Consider the following 16,366-nt stretch of genomic DNA (forward strand, 5'->3'; position numbering starts at 1 on the left):
CATTTTCTGTTGCTGTCTGAGCTCTCTGAGAGGAGCTGCCAACCTTCTGTGGAGACAACATGCCAGTGTACGTTCACCCCACAGAAACATCTATTTGATAGGCTCTTCTACTGATCCTCCCTCTGTCTGTCTATCTGTCTGTGTCTGTCTCTCTCTTTCCGTCTGTCTGTCTGTCTCTCTCTCTCCCTCTGTCTGTCTGTCTGTCTGTCTGTCTGTGTCTCTCTCCCTCTATCTGTCTCTCTCTCTCTCTCGCTCCATCGCTGGCTCTGCTCAGTCTTTTATAGCAGTGAAATGCATCATTTTAGAAGCTGAATAAAAATAGAGTGGGCTTGCACAGTGTTGCTGCCTCAAGGCCATGTTCTTAAAGGTTCCAGGCCGCTCAGGGGAGGTGGAGGTTTTAACAGAAAGAGGGAGAAGCCATGTGCAGCATAGAAATGGAGCAATGCAGGCACAGACAGAGAGAGAGGGGGGGGGGGGGGGTACAGACAGGGGGGGGACAGACCGAGAGGAGAGAGACAGGGAGAGAGACAGGGCGAGAGGAGAGAGACAGGGCGAGGGAGGGGAACAGCCAGGGAGAGGGACATATGCCGCAGCTGCTTCAGTGTTTGTAAATGTTGCTGCGCATCCAATTCATACACTCTTCTCCTGACAAATGGTAGCTATTTACCTTGATTAGACACGACAGAGGGAGTAGAGTTAAGAGTCAGGATGCAGTGGATTTAGATTTGATAGGCACTGTTTGTCTCTTTCCCCCCCCCCCCCCCCCCCACACACACCCCAGTCTCAGGAGAGAACTGTGCCAGCCAGCAGTTTCAAGCCTGTGTTGATATTCGCAAAGAGCTACAATGTTCAGTGCAAGCAGTCATCCTCCCATGACCCGACAGTCTGTCCTGACTCTACTGTGTCTGTTTGTGGTGGTGGGGGGGGGCTAGGGTTGGTCTACAGGAGCCTCTATCTGACAACAACTCTGAACCAAGAAAAGCGCCCCATCCGGCGATGACCATCGAGCCAGCGTATCCCCAGGAAACAAATCATCTGTAGCGTGTAACGAGGTGGTCCGTGTCTACCGCCGCGGTCGAGCACACACTGGGTTGAGCGATGGCGGTCACGCCCCTCTCTCCGACTGCACACGCGTGACACTGTGAACGAGTGTGTGCAGGATGGGGGGGGGTGAACGCACTTCCCTTCCAAAGACCAGGCAGGGAGCAACACGTAAGTGGAGCCACCCGACCAGTGGCATGGCAACCAGTGGCATGGCGACCAGTAGCATGGCGACCAGTGGCACGCATGACGTCAGCATGGTAGTGGTCACTGCTCCTCCTCTGCCTGGGCTCGCTTCGTTTTGGGGCGTGCCGGCCGTTAACAGCCCAGGCCATGGTTTGACTGGAGTGCATCTTGGATGTCTTAACTAGGTTACATTCTCTACCTCTAGCTCTATTGATATTGCACCCCACCCACACTCATTATCGATGAGTTATGTACACAAAATTGACGGTATTTACAAATCGATCGTCCCATTTCAGGGCATTGGATATTTAGGTACAGGCCAGATAACCTGTGATTTTGTGACTAATAACTCAGTACATATGGCTTCCCACTGGGGTAGTTCCTTCCCTGAACAAATGTGTTCAATCTAGTGGAGTGAATTTAGAGTAATGGAATATATCAACTGAAATGTTTAGCGAAATAGAATTAATACAATTCCAAAGCTGTTAGGACCTGGTCCATTAAATGGTTCTGTAATTTACTTACATAAAAGCTATGCTTGTTTCAATTATAAGTGACATGTCAGGAACAAACTTATGGAAGGAATTGATTTCCTTTGCAATAACCACTGATGCACCTGGTCCATTACCAACCATGTGTAAATTTAAACGGATGCATTTTGATAGATTTTACACTGAATCAGTCGCCCGAACACTACTTTTTTTCCCCCCCCCTCTCTCTCTCTCTTTGTCTCTCTCTTTGTCTCTCTCCTTCTGACTCTCGCCCATTCTCTCTGACACCCTGAGTGACTGGTGCGATCGACCGCATGGCAAATGGAATGCCATCAGTCTCCTCCCGGGCAGGGTTTTCGTCAGGTGTGGAGCGTTGGGCCGTGCGTGGCCTTTCCCCCCCCCAGTCGTGTTCCTCGGCCCCCACTGCCGAGTCCTGCTGCCCCACACGTGCTCCATTAAGGGATCGGATCCATTTCTATGTTGTGGTCAGGCAGGCATGCTCCACGTCGATGCTTTGTCTCTCTGTGGTCACTGGGAGTCTGCTTCCAGAGGCTTGTCTTTGTATTTGTATGTTTGCACGGCTCCCGGCCGGTTCGATATGTTTACATCAATGTCCTACCAGCTCTCAGGCCTAAGTGCCTGTCATGAGCGCCCAGGAGTGTACACATGCAGGACTTGAATGTTTCAGCAGCAGTCTCCAAAGACGAGCATGCATGTTGAGCGGTCCACGAGAGGGAGGGAGGGAAGGAGGGGGGAGAGATGGAGGGGGGAGGAGGAGGAGGGGGGGAATCCTTTAGAGCCTCTCAGCCACTCCTGTAGTCAGTGGTGCGTTCACTACCAGTGCTCTGGTCCTCGCTCAGTTAAACTCCACACTTTAGGCTCATTTTCCGCTTTTTCTTTGGATAGGCAGTTTCACCTCACTTTGAGGTATGTGAAAGTCATTTTAGGGGGGAGGGGGGTAGGGTCAAACTGGACTGTGTTTTTCAAATACTAAAGGCAGTGAGGCACTCCTCACACAGTCCTGTTTTGGTATACTAGCCCCATAGCCCAGCATATTGTGAAGCCAACACCTCCTGTTCAACAAATGGCAATGTTTAAATTCTATGATCTAAATTTGGTGACCATAAGTATTTTCATAATGTTTCTTCCTCCTCCCAGAAAATGCAAAAAAAAATGGGTTTGAAATTGCAAGTGAGGGGGGGGGGGAGGTTGATTTGTTGGTCAATACAACTAAATTTACTCTCAAACTATAAACGCTGGCAGGGGGGGAGCAACACTTGCTTAGCTCAGCACTCCTTGCTTTCACCAGGCGGCTGGCTTTTTGAGAGTGTCAGGAATATTTGCCTGTGACTCTGGGGGGGTAATGCCACTGTGGCAGCCCGGTGATTTAGTCACTGAGCCCATCCTCTCCCCTCAACGGTCACTGCCAATGGAGTTGGAGAAATTAACTATTCTTGTAAAAAAAAATATTATATATATATATATTTTTTTTTTTGAGACACCCAGCATTTGTTTCCCCTCTCCTCCCTGCCTCTCTCTGCCTCCCCAGCGTTCCTTCATACAGTTTCAGCAGCTTTCTGAATCAATCCAAGGAGGTGTGCTCTGTGTTCCACTGTGCTTGATAGTGTTGGCAAGCAGCTCTGCTTCTTGTCGACAAGGGAAGCTGTCTGCTCTGTAGCAGACTGGCAGTGCTGTTGTCCCTGACTGTCTTCTCTGAATGGGTCTTCCTGTGAAGCCTGCCTGTGTCAGCCCCCCCCCCCCCCACACACACACACACACTCCCATGCGCCTTGTCAGTAGTGCCTGAGCATTGTTGTTTTACGATGTGTGTCTTTCTCTTTAGGTGGCCAACCTGGCATGCTCCATCTCCAACAACGAGGAGGGTGTGAAGCTGGTCCGCATGGCTGCTTCCCAGCTGGAGGCCCTGTGCCCTCAGGTACCGGCCTCTCTGCTCAGCCCCCACACACTCGCCTCCACCCGGCCTCCTCACCCACACCTTTGTACCCATCCCCCATGCTCCTCTCCTCTCCACCTTCTGCTTCTCCTCCTCAACTCTCCCTCACCCCCAACTCCTCACCCCCCCCCCCCCCCCCTCTCTATCTCTCTCTGTCACCCCCCATGCTGCATCCTGCATTCAGCCTCAGCCAACTCTCCTCCCTCCAATCCCCGGCCCCGTAGCCTTGCCAACCCTCCAACCCTGGCCAGACCTCTCGTCGCAGAGCCTGTACCTCCGCATTCCTGGCAGCCCCCCCCCCCAGCTCCCCTCCCTACACAGCCTCAATCCCACGCCTTTAGAGGACAAGCGGTGCTCACGCATCAATTATTAGCAATCCTGTCGTATGCATATTTATGGTTACGCTGCCTATCCACTGATTTCAGTAGGCTTGAACAGAAGTCCGCGCTAGCCTGTTTCCTAGCCAGATCTTCCCCATATCACCCACGGCCCTGGCAGCCTGCTCCCCGCCTGCTCCTGCTACCCACACTGCTGTGCCCCTTTTAATAATGGAACCCAGCGACTCTCATTCAGCCCTGGCTTTGATCTCCACACATGTGCCCCTCCCCCTCACAAAAACACAAAGCAGACTGTTTCATGTCTTCTACATTCCTCTTTATGAAAGAGGATGCCCAACAATCAATCACACTTGTGTGTGTGAACAGGGGTGTCACGCAATCAACCTCTGCCAACGTTGGTGACTGAGCGCAGGGTTTGCAATGGCTCCTTAATTGATGCGCGAGGTGTGCTCGCAGGTGATCAACGCGGCGCTGGCCCTGGCCGCCAAGCCCAACAGCAAGGTGGCGCAGGACAACATGGACCTGTTCAAGGAGCAGTGGGAGAAGCAGGTGCGCGTGCTCACCGACGCCGTGGACGACATCACCTCCATCGACGACTTCCTCTGCGTCTCTGGTGAGCGCCGATCCTCATCTTTGTTTTGTCTTTTCACGGTTCTAGTCCCATTTGTTCTCCTGCACGACGCCGACTCCGCAGCACCCTGCCTGGTTGCTGGGCCAGCCGTAATTAGAAGACTGTCTGGTGCTGCTAGACCCTGCTTAGATAAATAGTTGTGCCTCTTAGCCTCTTAACGTGGTTGTGGGGAGGATGGAGAGGGGAGCTTCGTCTTGCTCGCAGTGTTATTCTCCCCTGACAAGACCCGCGGCGTCAGAGACAAAAGCCCTGAGCCGACAGCCCTGCCCCCGGACCAAAAACATTGACATCCTGTCACGCATGTAAAGACGAGCAAATGACCTCGCCAGGCGTGGCCTTAAAGAGTTCTCATTAAGCATGAAGCAGGAGTGACTCCTCTCACCTCCGCCCAAGGACAGAGCTCGGGCACGGCGGCGGCGGCCATTTGCATTTTTACAGGCTCGCCGTTAATAAGCCGTCTTGAGCGTTTGTCTCCAGCCCTCTCTCGGCGCCTGCCCTTGTGCTTCCTATTACCCGTGCTAAGCCAGGGACAATGCCAGCACGCCGTGACGGAGGAGGATTTCCCGACTTAGCTCACCGTTCTCGACAACAGTGTCTCACACACACACACACACACACACACACACACACACACACACACAGCCCCCGTCCTTGTTTATTAAATGTGTAGGTCACCGAGGAAAAATACCCCAAATGCATTTGTTCTCGTCCAGAAGGGGAAAAAAAAGTAAAGGATCACGTCTTTTTTTTCTGCTGGCCAGGCATACTGTTAATGTTCCTGAAACCAGCTGTGTTCGGCGGGTTACCTTCCTCCCTGGGAGAGTCGCCCCCACGCTGCCATAACCTCTGCCTCAGCCAGGCATACAGGCCGCGGCTGACGCAAAGGAGTTTGTGATGAATGTCTGTTTGTTTGTTATTTTGGGGAGGGGGGGGGGGTGGTTATTTTTAGAGAGCACCGCTTTACCATTTCAGTTTGATTGATGGGTGGCCATTTGTCTTTTCTTCACCCCCCCCTCCCCCTCCCCTCCAGAGAACCACATCCTGGAGGATGTGAACAAGTGCGTGATCGCCCTGCAGGAGAAGGACGTGGACGGGCTGGACCGCACGGCCGGCGCCATCCGAGGACGCGCCGCCCGCGTGGTGCACGTGGTCACCTCGGAGATGGACAACTACGAGCCCGGGGTGTACACCGAGAAAGTGCTGGAAGCCACCAAGCTGCTCACCAACACGGGTACGGCGCAGGCTCCGAGTGGACCATGTCTGGCGCTCTCGCGTGGAGATGGGGGGGCGCTTGGCTTTGCGGGTGAACTCCTCCGGCGTCGAGTTGAAGTGTAGAGGTGCTCCCGGACTGGTGCCCGCCCTCCTGTTTAGTTCCAGTTCAGTGTCAAACTGCCTACGCTTTGCACTGGGACACAAGTATCTGGTGTAAGAGACCATCATTTGGTTCCACTTCAAGAGTCCTCATTTAAACGTCTTTGAGCACACTAAATGGAGAGGCAGTTTGAAGAAAAGAAAGATAAATAAATCAAAGGAAGGCCTGTCGTGACTGCAAAATGCTACTCTCTTGAACTACTCTGAAACCTCATTTGGCTCCTAAAGCCCACAGGCTTCGCCTTAAACCCTGTCGCTGACGCAGAAAGTCTGCCTTTTGACCACTTGTGTTCGCCCCTCCATCCTCCACCCTGCCCCCTGCCAGTCCCAGATGACTGCATAGTGGATGAGCCGGGGTGTTAATGTGTCTCTGCGCCCGGGGGAGGGGCCATGACGTCATGGAGAGAGGCCATGCGCATGGTGACACGTTCTGGAGGGGGGTTGCTATAGATTGTGCCCCACTCCCCCACCCCCTTACTGTGGATGTTTTTAAATCAACCAACCTCCCTCTCTCTGAACGTAGGGATCATGTTTCTTTGAATCCCTCCACCGGCTCCCTCCCCTGCCCAGGGCTCTTACCTTTAACACCTCAACGATTGTTTGGTGCCTCTAAGTGGACCCACAGCACAAAGCGTATTCCTACCATAAAAGCATTTTTCGTAATTGCCACACTTGCCGTCATTAACGTTTCAAGAAGACCAGTCTTGTCAGTTGTGAGGCGATTCAGGCTTTGCGTGACGGGTTTTTTCGGAGGAGAAAACGTGTCCCATTGCCATTTCCGTCGGGGTGGGTATCGCTATTAATTCCAAAGGCGCTGCCTCTCGGGGAGGGCTGTCTGTTTAGAAGCATCAGACGGGCGGCAAAGGGCCTCGGCCTTGGAGGAGCCGCGGCACGTGAGGATTAGAGAGGGGAACTGGGCCACCACTGCTCCTTGCACTCTCACATCTGCTGGAGCTCAGGGGGTTTACCGGCGCTGCACGGTGGGGGGTTGGTGTGTGTGTGTGTGTTTGTTTGTGCGTTTGCCCGTTGCCGCACAGCGGTTGCGTATTGTGTCGGCCAAGTCCTCAAACCTGCACAATGAGACGAGATGAGACGGCGGCCCCGTGCTGTTCTCGGATGCACGTCGCAGATGTTTTGCCTCCTATTTCCGTCCCCCCTGCCCACCCTCGCCTCGCTGGAGGAGACGCCCGTTGGCTGTTATCTCGTCTCCATGTGAGGAAGCCGGCGCTGCTGTGTGGTCTCCCAGCCTGCATGCTTACCTCTAGCTGTGTCTCCACTTCTATTTGCGGTTCTCTCAGCCCGGTGTCGTGGAACAAAGGCCTCTGCAAAATGTTCTTTGAGGATGTTAACGGCACCGCTGGCTAATCCTGCTCTGGCTGTGGAACTGATGTGCATTCTGTCCTCCTTCCCTCCTCTCCCTCCCCTCCCCTTTCTGTCTGTTTTTCTCCCTCTCTGCCCCTCCCTCCCGACCCCCTGGCTCCTTGCAGTCATGCCCCGTTTCACGGAGCAGGTGGAGGCTGCGGTGGAGGCCCTGAGCGCCAACCCCACCCTGCCGGTGGACGAGAACGAGTTCATCGACGCGTCGCGTCTGGTGTACGACGGCGTGCGCGACATCCGCAAGGCCGTCCTGATGATCCGGGTGAGTCCACACGCCGCGCTGTTTATGGCTGTCCAACTCCTCTCCGCCGTAGGCCCGCAACTTTCTCTCTCTCTCTCCCCCCCCCCCTCCCCTACTCCCCACACCCTCTCACTAAATCAGCCATCCCTGTATCAGAGGCTGCAGATAGCCACGGTAGTGTATAGCCCATGTTGTGTTATGCTACCTCGCTAAATCTCAGCAACTGTCTCGCCCCCCCCCCCCCCCTCCCCTCGCCTCACGCCCACCCCACTCGGAAGTCAAACTAGGACAGAAAAGCCGCTAACATCTCCTCTCCTCTCCTCGTTTCCTGGCTGTGGACACGGTCCAGAGCTGTCAGGGGTAAATAATGCCTCACTTTCATGTGTGGACTTGGTATGCATGCTGAGCTTTCCCTTCAGTGTTGCTTACCTTTTGATGACGCTCACCAGTGGCTCTCTGAGACACACACTCCATGTTTGGCGCTTTATGGCGCTTTATGGATTGGCCGACTTCAGCGTTCGCCTGGCTAAACGCAAACCGTTTGACCGCGATAAAGGAACCGCCCCCACACAGAGAGAGAGGGAGAGAACTGATTTCTCCACGGTTTCCAATTTGACTTATTTCAAACCCAGTTCCATGTGGCTGCTACTCACTGACCCTGCATGCCTTCATTTCTCTGTGTGCTAATGATGAACTTGTCTCAGGCAAGTGCCGACCTAATTAACCAGATTTCCCTTTTATAGTGCAGTCGAAGCCCCTCATTGTTCTGTGGGTTAGTGGTGTTTGCCTGAGCAAACCTATATCAGGAACAGATGGCGGTTCCCTGCCATTGGACCACTGGCTAATTGACTGACAATAAGCAGCAAATGTGCACGTTCCATTGGTGATGAGAAACAGATAGCGCTGAAATGCCTCACAGTTCCCACCAGGGAAGAAGGTTATATCCTCATTAAAGACAGTCTCATTTACACTGTATCGAAGACGCAAGCCGAGTAGGTAATTCAGTTTAGACGCCCCTCGCGTTCCGTCATCCTCAAACCGCAGTCTGTCCTCAGTTTGTTTGTTCAGCCATATCCCATCCCTCTTCACCTCTTAGAATCCATTGTCTTACGACTATTAGCGCTGACAACACATTGTGCATAGAGAACAGCTCCTTCAAGCCTTACTGGGGCTCTCATTAATAAAGTTCCTCCGAGTTAGACAAACACCAAATTAGAAGGGGGACCCTTATGCGGTATTTGCATTATAATAAGTAATTGATTTAAGATGGGGGGTTTAATTAGCATTCTTTAGTTGGAGTGAGAGCAGGAGCACTATATTCAATTTCCCCTCTGCCCCTCTCCACTCTTGTTATCCAGATTGATTAAGTCGTTAACACTGGGCCTGCAGGGAAAGCTAGACCCTACCTGGTCCCTGTGTGTAGCTGCATGCATGTGTGTGTGTGTGTGCACGTTTGTGTACATGTGCACGCTCTGGATTGATGAGAAGCTACTTATGAATCTATCGCTGGTCCAGCCTTCCATCGACTGAGAGCTGGAGATCAATACAAATGGCTGCTATTTTACCATAATCGCAAAGGTTTACACACACACACACACCGGTGACAAGTATCAGCTGCAGGTTTCAGAGTGAGTACCCCACAGGAAGGATTAGGGCCACTATAGGTCCACATCCCACAGTTAGATGAGTCATCCAGGACTTGATCGCGCACCTGTGAAAGACGAGTAACCTGCGGGCCCCAGGCTAAGGCTCTCCCTCCCTGGGGAGCCTGCGTGTCCGTTGCTCCGTCTTTTGATCCTGCCTGTCCACGGCGGAGCCCCGGCTGCTCTCTGCTGCTCCTGGGTGGCCGGGCTGCTTCTCCGACGCGGCCATGTCCTGCCTCCCCGTCCCTGACAGAACATGAAAGCCTGCACATCCACTGTGCTAAAAGCCCTGCGAAACGGCTGCTCCAGAGGGCATGTCTACACAGACACACCCACACCCCTCACACATGTCGACACACCCATTTGCCCTCGCGTTCACACACACACACACACACACACACACACTCGCACCGAAGACCCGTCCCCACAGTGGGTAACTCTTCAATCGGAACAGACAAGTGTGGGGTCGGGGCTACTTAAGATGGACAGAGTCTTTAACCTCTGTAAGTGGAGCGCTGGCAGCCCTTGTCGAGCGTCCTCTGGGTGTGTGACAGGCAGGCAGGGAGGCAGGCAGGGAGGCAGGCAGGCCCCTCTCCCAGCCACAGAGACCTCCATGGTCGAGATGCCTCCCAAACAGGCCCACAGTGACTGGGACTCAGTCACGCAGCAGCTACTGGACCAGCAGTACAGAGAGGCTTGGCAGGGCAGCTCTGTACCTGCACGCCAGTCGCCCAGTGCTCTGTAGAGCCCCAGGAGAAGGGACATGTAGCTTAGTAGTTGGGCCATTTCCAGCAAGCTGATACAAACTGCCGGGAGAAGAATTCCTTGTCTTTACTGGGCAGATTGTTGGGCTGGGTTTGTTAGCCCCGCTCTCACTCTGGGTGACCCTGACCTGGACTTCAGCAGCAGGAACCTCAAACGCATGTTAAGATGAGGGGGGGGGGGGAGGGCCCGGGGGGCCCTGGATTCTGACAGCCAGCCAGCCGGTGCCTACCGCCCCTCTGGAGCGTCCCAAGGGAGGCCCCCCCTCCCTTCGGGGGATAGTGTTTGCGATCCTCCCTTGTCCCACATCCTCCGTGGCGGTGGGTTATCTGGCTTCCCAGGGCACAGATATCCCCGCACCACTGAGCAGTCCTGTCGGCCTCCACACAGCAGCAGAGTGACTCCCAGCCATCTGGATCGCACACACTCACACTTCCTTCTGTTCCCCCGCGAACAAGCACCTCTGCACTCCAAGTGGGATGGGGGGGGGGGGGGGGGGTCGTGTTGCAGACCTATCAGCTATATTTAGAAGAAGAGGTCTCAAAACCCATTACTGAAAGAAGGTATGGAGACAGTTGGATAAGCCCAAGCTGAGGCCCAGGCACCGATAATGCTGCGTTATCTCTCCGCCCACATCTCTCTTACCGGCAGCACCCCCTCGCGCGTTCCCACCCCACGTCTGTCAGTGTTGTACTTTGCTTCAAGCGCACCCTGTGAACTTCACATGAAGCACAAGCTAAAGGTAATAGAGAGAGTTTTGTCCTCTATAACCTTTAGCATGTGCTGAATTTGAGCAGGGCGTAGTTTTTTTTTATGGGGGGGGGGGGGGGGCTAGAAGACCACTAATTCCTCCACCGTCCTCTTCACGGATCCCAGTGACAGATGGAGCTCTGATTGAAGCGTTTTACTCCCAATATGCTCCATACTAGCTCATGGCTCCATTTTCCCTCTCAAAATGCACAGGCAGCACATTACACTTGATTTACAAATTCATTTACAGTTTCCCATACCAGGCTGCGGGGGAAGAAGACATTTATCTGATGCTGCCATAGCTGGCAGCGTCGAGGCATTTGTCATAGATCATAAGCAGGCTGGTTATTTAACTGTGCTCAAACAGCTCTTACACCAACATGTTTTTTTTTTCTCTCTCTTTCTTTCTCCCTCTTGCTCTCTCCCTCTTTCTTTCTCTCTCTTTCTCTTTCTCTCTCCCCCTCTTCGGCCTTCCTTTCTCTCTCTCTCTCTCTCTCTGTCTCTCTCTCTCTCTGTCTCTCTCTCTACCTGTCCTCCTTCCCTCTCTTCCCAACTGCCCCTCGTCTTCCTCCTGCTCTCTTCTCCTCCAGACCCCAGAGGAGCTGGACGACTCTGACTTTGAGACGGAGGACTTTGACATCCGCAGCAAGACCAGCACGCAGACGGAGGATGACCAGCTTATTGCCGGCCAGAGCGCCAGGGTGAGCCCTCCTCCTGCCTCCACACCTCCTCCCCCCTCCCCTGGAGGCCACGCCCCTCTGGGCAGCCAGCTCTCACGTGCACACACACACACACACAGATGACCCTCTCCAGTCAAAAGGTCTATATACGGTTAAGATGAATCAAAACGGTATGAATCTAAAGAAAAAGGCTCTCTCCAAATGAAGTTTTTAATCTGGGATTTTGGTTGTGTGACATGCAGGGGATTATTTTCTTGAAAGGCCAATGTTCAGATTAGTACTTGGTAGTAAGCTGTTTAACATTTATTCCTAAGCTTCATAAGCTTGTCTTATTCAGTCTGACTTATTAATTCAACTCCAGTGAATTCATTTAGTTCTCTGTTGTAGCACGTTAGGAAATGTGATCACTTGGCTCCCATTGTAGCCTAATCCTGCTACAACCCAAGTGTTTCTGGAGTCCAATTGATGCACGCACTTGTGTTGTGAAAGGGCTCCTTTAAGAATAGTGTAAGTGCATCAAGAACCCCACCCCTTACCCCCCCTCCACACACACACACACACACACACACACACCACCCTTTACATTACCCATGCTGGGGGAAATTAGGACACAATTAGGTGTCTCTGCCACAGAACATTAGGATTCTGCAGTGCCTCTCATCAACAGAACACTCAGACTAATGTGGTCTCCAACTTGTCATATTGGGGTCCTCTTCTCTGTCTCCCCTAGTCCTAGAAACACAGCCTCTTCTCTAGCTTCCTATAAAGCCTTGTCTCCAGCCTGGACGTTCCACACCCAAAGTGGATGTGTCACTTCTGGAGAGTGCTTCCAACATTCTGGAACATTTGTCAATTTGGAGACAGCTTGAGCGTTCTATTGTTAACCCACAAAAAAACACACTTGGCATTGAGGCTGTGTAATTGTGGATCAGTTGACAGTCCTAGCTGCCGGCTAATTGAGGTTTCCTTTGTTGGCGTTGGCACAAGGAGGGGAAGGGGGAAAAAAAACAACAACAAAACAAAAACCACTTTTGTGCTGTTAAAAAGTTAAAACAGGGACACACAACAGTGATGTGTCATTCCTTTGTGTTGCTCCCCATTCCGTAAAAGCTTCAGGCTGCAGTGACCTCTGACTCCTCCGGGGGCTCCGTCTCATTAGTGCCATTGTTAAATACTTACGTTTCACAACGAGTGAGTCAGCCACGGCCTAATCATAGGTTTAACACCTCCATTCCTCGTCACGTCGTCTGAAATTGATTCGGGGTCATTTTTGAAACAAGGGAGACGGGAACGGGGAATGGTTTGCTTGAAGAGCAACTCCGCTTGTTTTAACGCCTGGTGTTTAAATCCCTCCTTTAATGGGCCCTCCTCGGGGTGTGCTTTAGGATGCCTTGTTGCGGTTTTATTTTTATTCGATGTTTTATTTATTGATTCCCTGGGGGAGATGATTTTATATGTATTCTTTACAGACCAAAGTGTCTTTATTTACCACTGCTGATTTGTACATTCTGGCTCCAGCCCTCGCTCTCCCACACTCAGAGAACGGGCTGGACGTGACCTTTGCCCCCTGTTGGCTGCCAGCTCCGACGCCTGCTCGGGCAGGATCCCAGGATGAATGAATCCGTGTGATGAACACGCAGAAGAGCCATATTAAGCTCTGCACAATCAAAGCTCCTCGTATCGATCTTTCATAACGGCCCGTGGTGCACAGAAAGCCTAGCGCGGGCGGGGGGGGGGCAAGGCGGGGGGGGGGGGGCACAGTCCTCCAGGTGGCCAGCCCGCCACCCATGGTCTAGAGCTGGGTCCATGCGCTGGGTATCATGTCGAGTGTGGCTCAGCACTAAACAGTGGAGGTCGTGATCCCAGCCTTCACTGCAGGAAATTAAACCCGTAATGAACTCTCAGCCTCCACTTAGCGACAGCCAATCAGGGAGCAGCCAGCGCCAGTGATCTGTGTGCGTTTCTCCTCTGACCAGGGAAGTGAGCGAGCTGCCGCCTGGGATATTGATACTTTACTGTTAATAGGGTAACCAGCCAAATTAATTTGAACCGGTTCTACTTAACGGTTAATTGGTTGAAATTTAATAGTTTTGTGGAATTACAGCCATTGGCTTAACTTTTTTTTTTTTCACACTTAAATGATCTTTTTTTTTTTATTAATTTTTGGGCGGTCTTTCATATATCGCTACTTTACATAACTGGTCATTAACCTGTTAATTAGGGTTGGTTAATCAAAAGTGGAAATGAAATGAGACGTGCCTCCCTTGCCGCTGCTGTTGTTGCCTAGGAGTCTCTCTTCTGCTCTCAGAGCATCACTCTGAAGTCAGCTAGCTGCATGGGATGCCTGGAATGCTGCACTGCTCTGTGCAGACTGTCACTGTACCAAACACTCTCCACTCTGACTGTCACTGTACCAAACACTCTCCACTCTGACTGTCACTGTACCAAACACTCTCCACTCTGACTGTCACTGTACCAAACACTCTACACACTGACTGTCACTGTACCAAACACTCTACACTCTGACTGTCACTGTACCAAACACTCTCCACTCTGACTGTCACTGTACCAAACACTCTCCACTCTGACTGTCACTGTAGATGAGGCTCTCACAGCTTGGCTTCTTCAGGAGCAGAGAGAGGGCTACAGATAACAGCATAACAAGGGACCCCGATACTAACCCAATACAGGTGCAGGTATTTATCTGTTGTCCTCCCTCCCTCCCTCCCTGCACCACAGGCCATCATGGCCCAGCTCCCCCAGGAGCAGAAGGCCCTGATCGCCGAGCAGGTGGCCTGCTTCCAGGAGGAGAAGAGCAAGCTGGACGCCGAGGTGTCCAAGTGGGACGACAGCGGCAATGACATCATCGTGCTGGCCAAGCAGATGTGCATGATCATGATGGAGATGACAGACTTCACCAGGTGAGCTCACCGCCAAAACACGGCAGCCCGACTCGCGGCCAGACAGCGCACGTGTACGTGTCACATGACGGGCCAACAAGCCCAGTGTTGACCCACATCTGCAGCTACTCACCAGCTCTGTGTGACGGCCATGCCAGTGCACCAGTGCTCTTCATTGTCCTGGAGCAGCACTGGAGGTCTCCCCACTCCCCCCACCCGTGTGTGTGTGTGTGTGTGTGTGTGTGTGTGTGTGTGTGTGTGTGTGTGTGTGTGTGTGTGTGTGTGTGTGTGTGTGTGTGTGTGTGTGTGTGTGTGTGTGTGTGTGTGTGTGTGTGTGTGTGTGTGTGTGTGTGTGTGTGTGTGTGTGTGTGTGTGTGTGTGTGTGTGTGTGTAGGGGGGTGTTTATAAATGGGCTGGCTGTGTGAGTAGGGTTGCTCCATTGGTGGCTGCCCCCCCCTCCTATACTCTGGCCCCAGTATTGTCCATTAGAATGTCAATTTATACACACTCCTCTTTCGCTTACCCTCCCTCTTTCCCTCTTTCTATCTGGCTCCCTCCTGGGCTGTCCTCTCCCCTTTTCTGTTTACTCACTCTATCTGCTACTCCCTGCTGATATGGATGCGCACACACACACACACACACACACACAAACTCTGTCTAAAAGCCTGTTGGAGGGAAGGGGGGGCCTCATTAACAGGCAGAAAGGTCATTCCCCATTTTCACTGTTGGCCAAACATGTCCCAAAAACCTTGCCTCGTTTCCATGTGACACAGCCCTAGCTCACTGGCACACCACAGAAGAAGCCGTGCCATCTGGTGTGTGTGTGTACACTAAGTAGTCTGTTTGTATGCGTGTGAATCGTCTGTCTGTCGGCTGCATGCATGCACGCGAGCGCTTCGCCCTGTCCTGGCTCATCATGTGTGTTTGTGCGTTTCCTTCTCTTCTGTCTGTACGCTCTGAAGTGAATGACCCCGAGTGCGTCTCACGCGGAGCCCTGGCTCACACAGATCATGGCAAACGCTCCCATTAAATCATCATCTGTCTCCACAAGCCCAGATCTCCTGTTACACTCCCCCACCACCACCACCGCCCCCACCCAGCGCAGGTACCTCGTTGCCCGGGCCACCCTGGAGGTCGGCGTCCCGAGACACCCACTGAGCCAACTTCTGATGTCCACTGAGTTTTGCAGGCTCAGGTTGGATCCATCTTCCCCTGAAGGAGAGAGAGAGAGAGGGAGGGAGAGAGGGGGAGAGGGGGAAAGGGGGAGAGAGGGAGCAAAGCTGCTTTCCTCTAGACCCATGTTGTTGCCACCAGTTAATGTCATGCAAATACATGCAAATGAAGCGGGCGCGAGGCAAATGAACCTTGAATCCTTCCACCGTAAAATAGACATGCATGTATTTAGATTAAAAATGAATATCAACTGTCTATATATGTATTTTAATGTAACGCCCCTTGCATATTGTGTTGACATTTGACTCTGGGCTGTCTCTTACCTTTCTGACGTTAAGGCCTCTTCCCCCCCTTTCATTCTAACTACCAATGATGTCATATGGATATTGTAAAGCTGCATAGAAAAGGCAAGCAATTAGTCCAAATTCATTTGTATTCATGAATATGCACATTTTGCACAGAGCAACACAAGGCTCTATCGTGCGTGTGTGTGTGTGTGTGTGTGTGTGTGTGTGTGTGTGTGTGTCAAGAGCTCCACCTCCATGGCAGCACCAGCCCCTGGAAGGTATGAGGGCAGTTCAGTGAGTGCTCTCTCCCATCGCCGGGGTACATTGATCCGGGCCGTCCTCCTGTTATCTGCAGGAAGCCGTGCTGCCACCCACTCCCCCTATGTCTGCCGGCGTGTGGCCCTCATGAATAAAGCATGCGTGGCTGTGGACGTGTGTGACACATTCTGGAGCCCTCCTGTCTGTGTGGCCCTCTCTCTCCCGGGCCCCCGCCGCTCGCCTCTCCCATCTGGGGCTGGCCACCCGTCAGCGGGGCCCTGAC

At 52.7% G+C, this 16,366-nt stretch overlaps 1 protein-coding gene across 1 annotated transcript in view; it reads left to right on the forward strand.

Annotated features, from left to right (window-relative positions):
- ctnna1 (catenin (cadherin-associated protein), alpha 1) overlaps positions 1 to 16,366 on the forward strand; it is a 78,094-nt gene that overhangs the window by 45,894 nt on the left and 15,834 nt on the right. Inside the window, exons 10-15 of the mRNA XM_084695377.1 lie at positions 3,562 to 3,654; positions 4,467 to 4,623; positions 5,672 to 5,872; positions 7,500 to 7,651; positions 11,376 to 11,486; positions 14,205 to 14,386. Coding sequence (XP_084551503.1) covers positions 3,562 to 3,654; positions 4,467 to 4,623; positions 5,672 to 5,872; positions 7,500 to 7,651; positions 11,376 to 11,486; positions 14,205 to 14,386 — 896 coding nt within the window. The remainder of the gene's footprint in view (positions 1 to 3,561; positions 3,655 to 4,466; positions 4,624 to 5,671; positions 5,873 to 7,499; positions 7,652 to 11,375; positions 11,487 to 14,204; positions 14,387 to 16,366) is intronic.

The sequence above is a fragment of the Hypomesus nipponensis genome, chromosome 1 (genome assembly GCF_054491055.1).
Source record: "Hypomesus nipponensis isolate SF chromosome 1, ASM5449105v1, whole genome shotgun sequence".
In the NCBI taxonomy this organism is placed as follows: Eukaryota; Metazoa; Chordata; class Actinopteri; order Osmeriformes; family Osmeridae; genus Hypomesus; species Hypomesus nipponensis.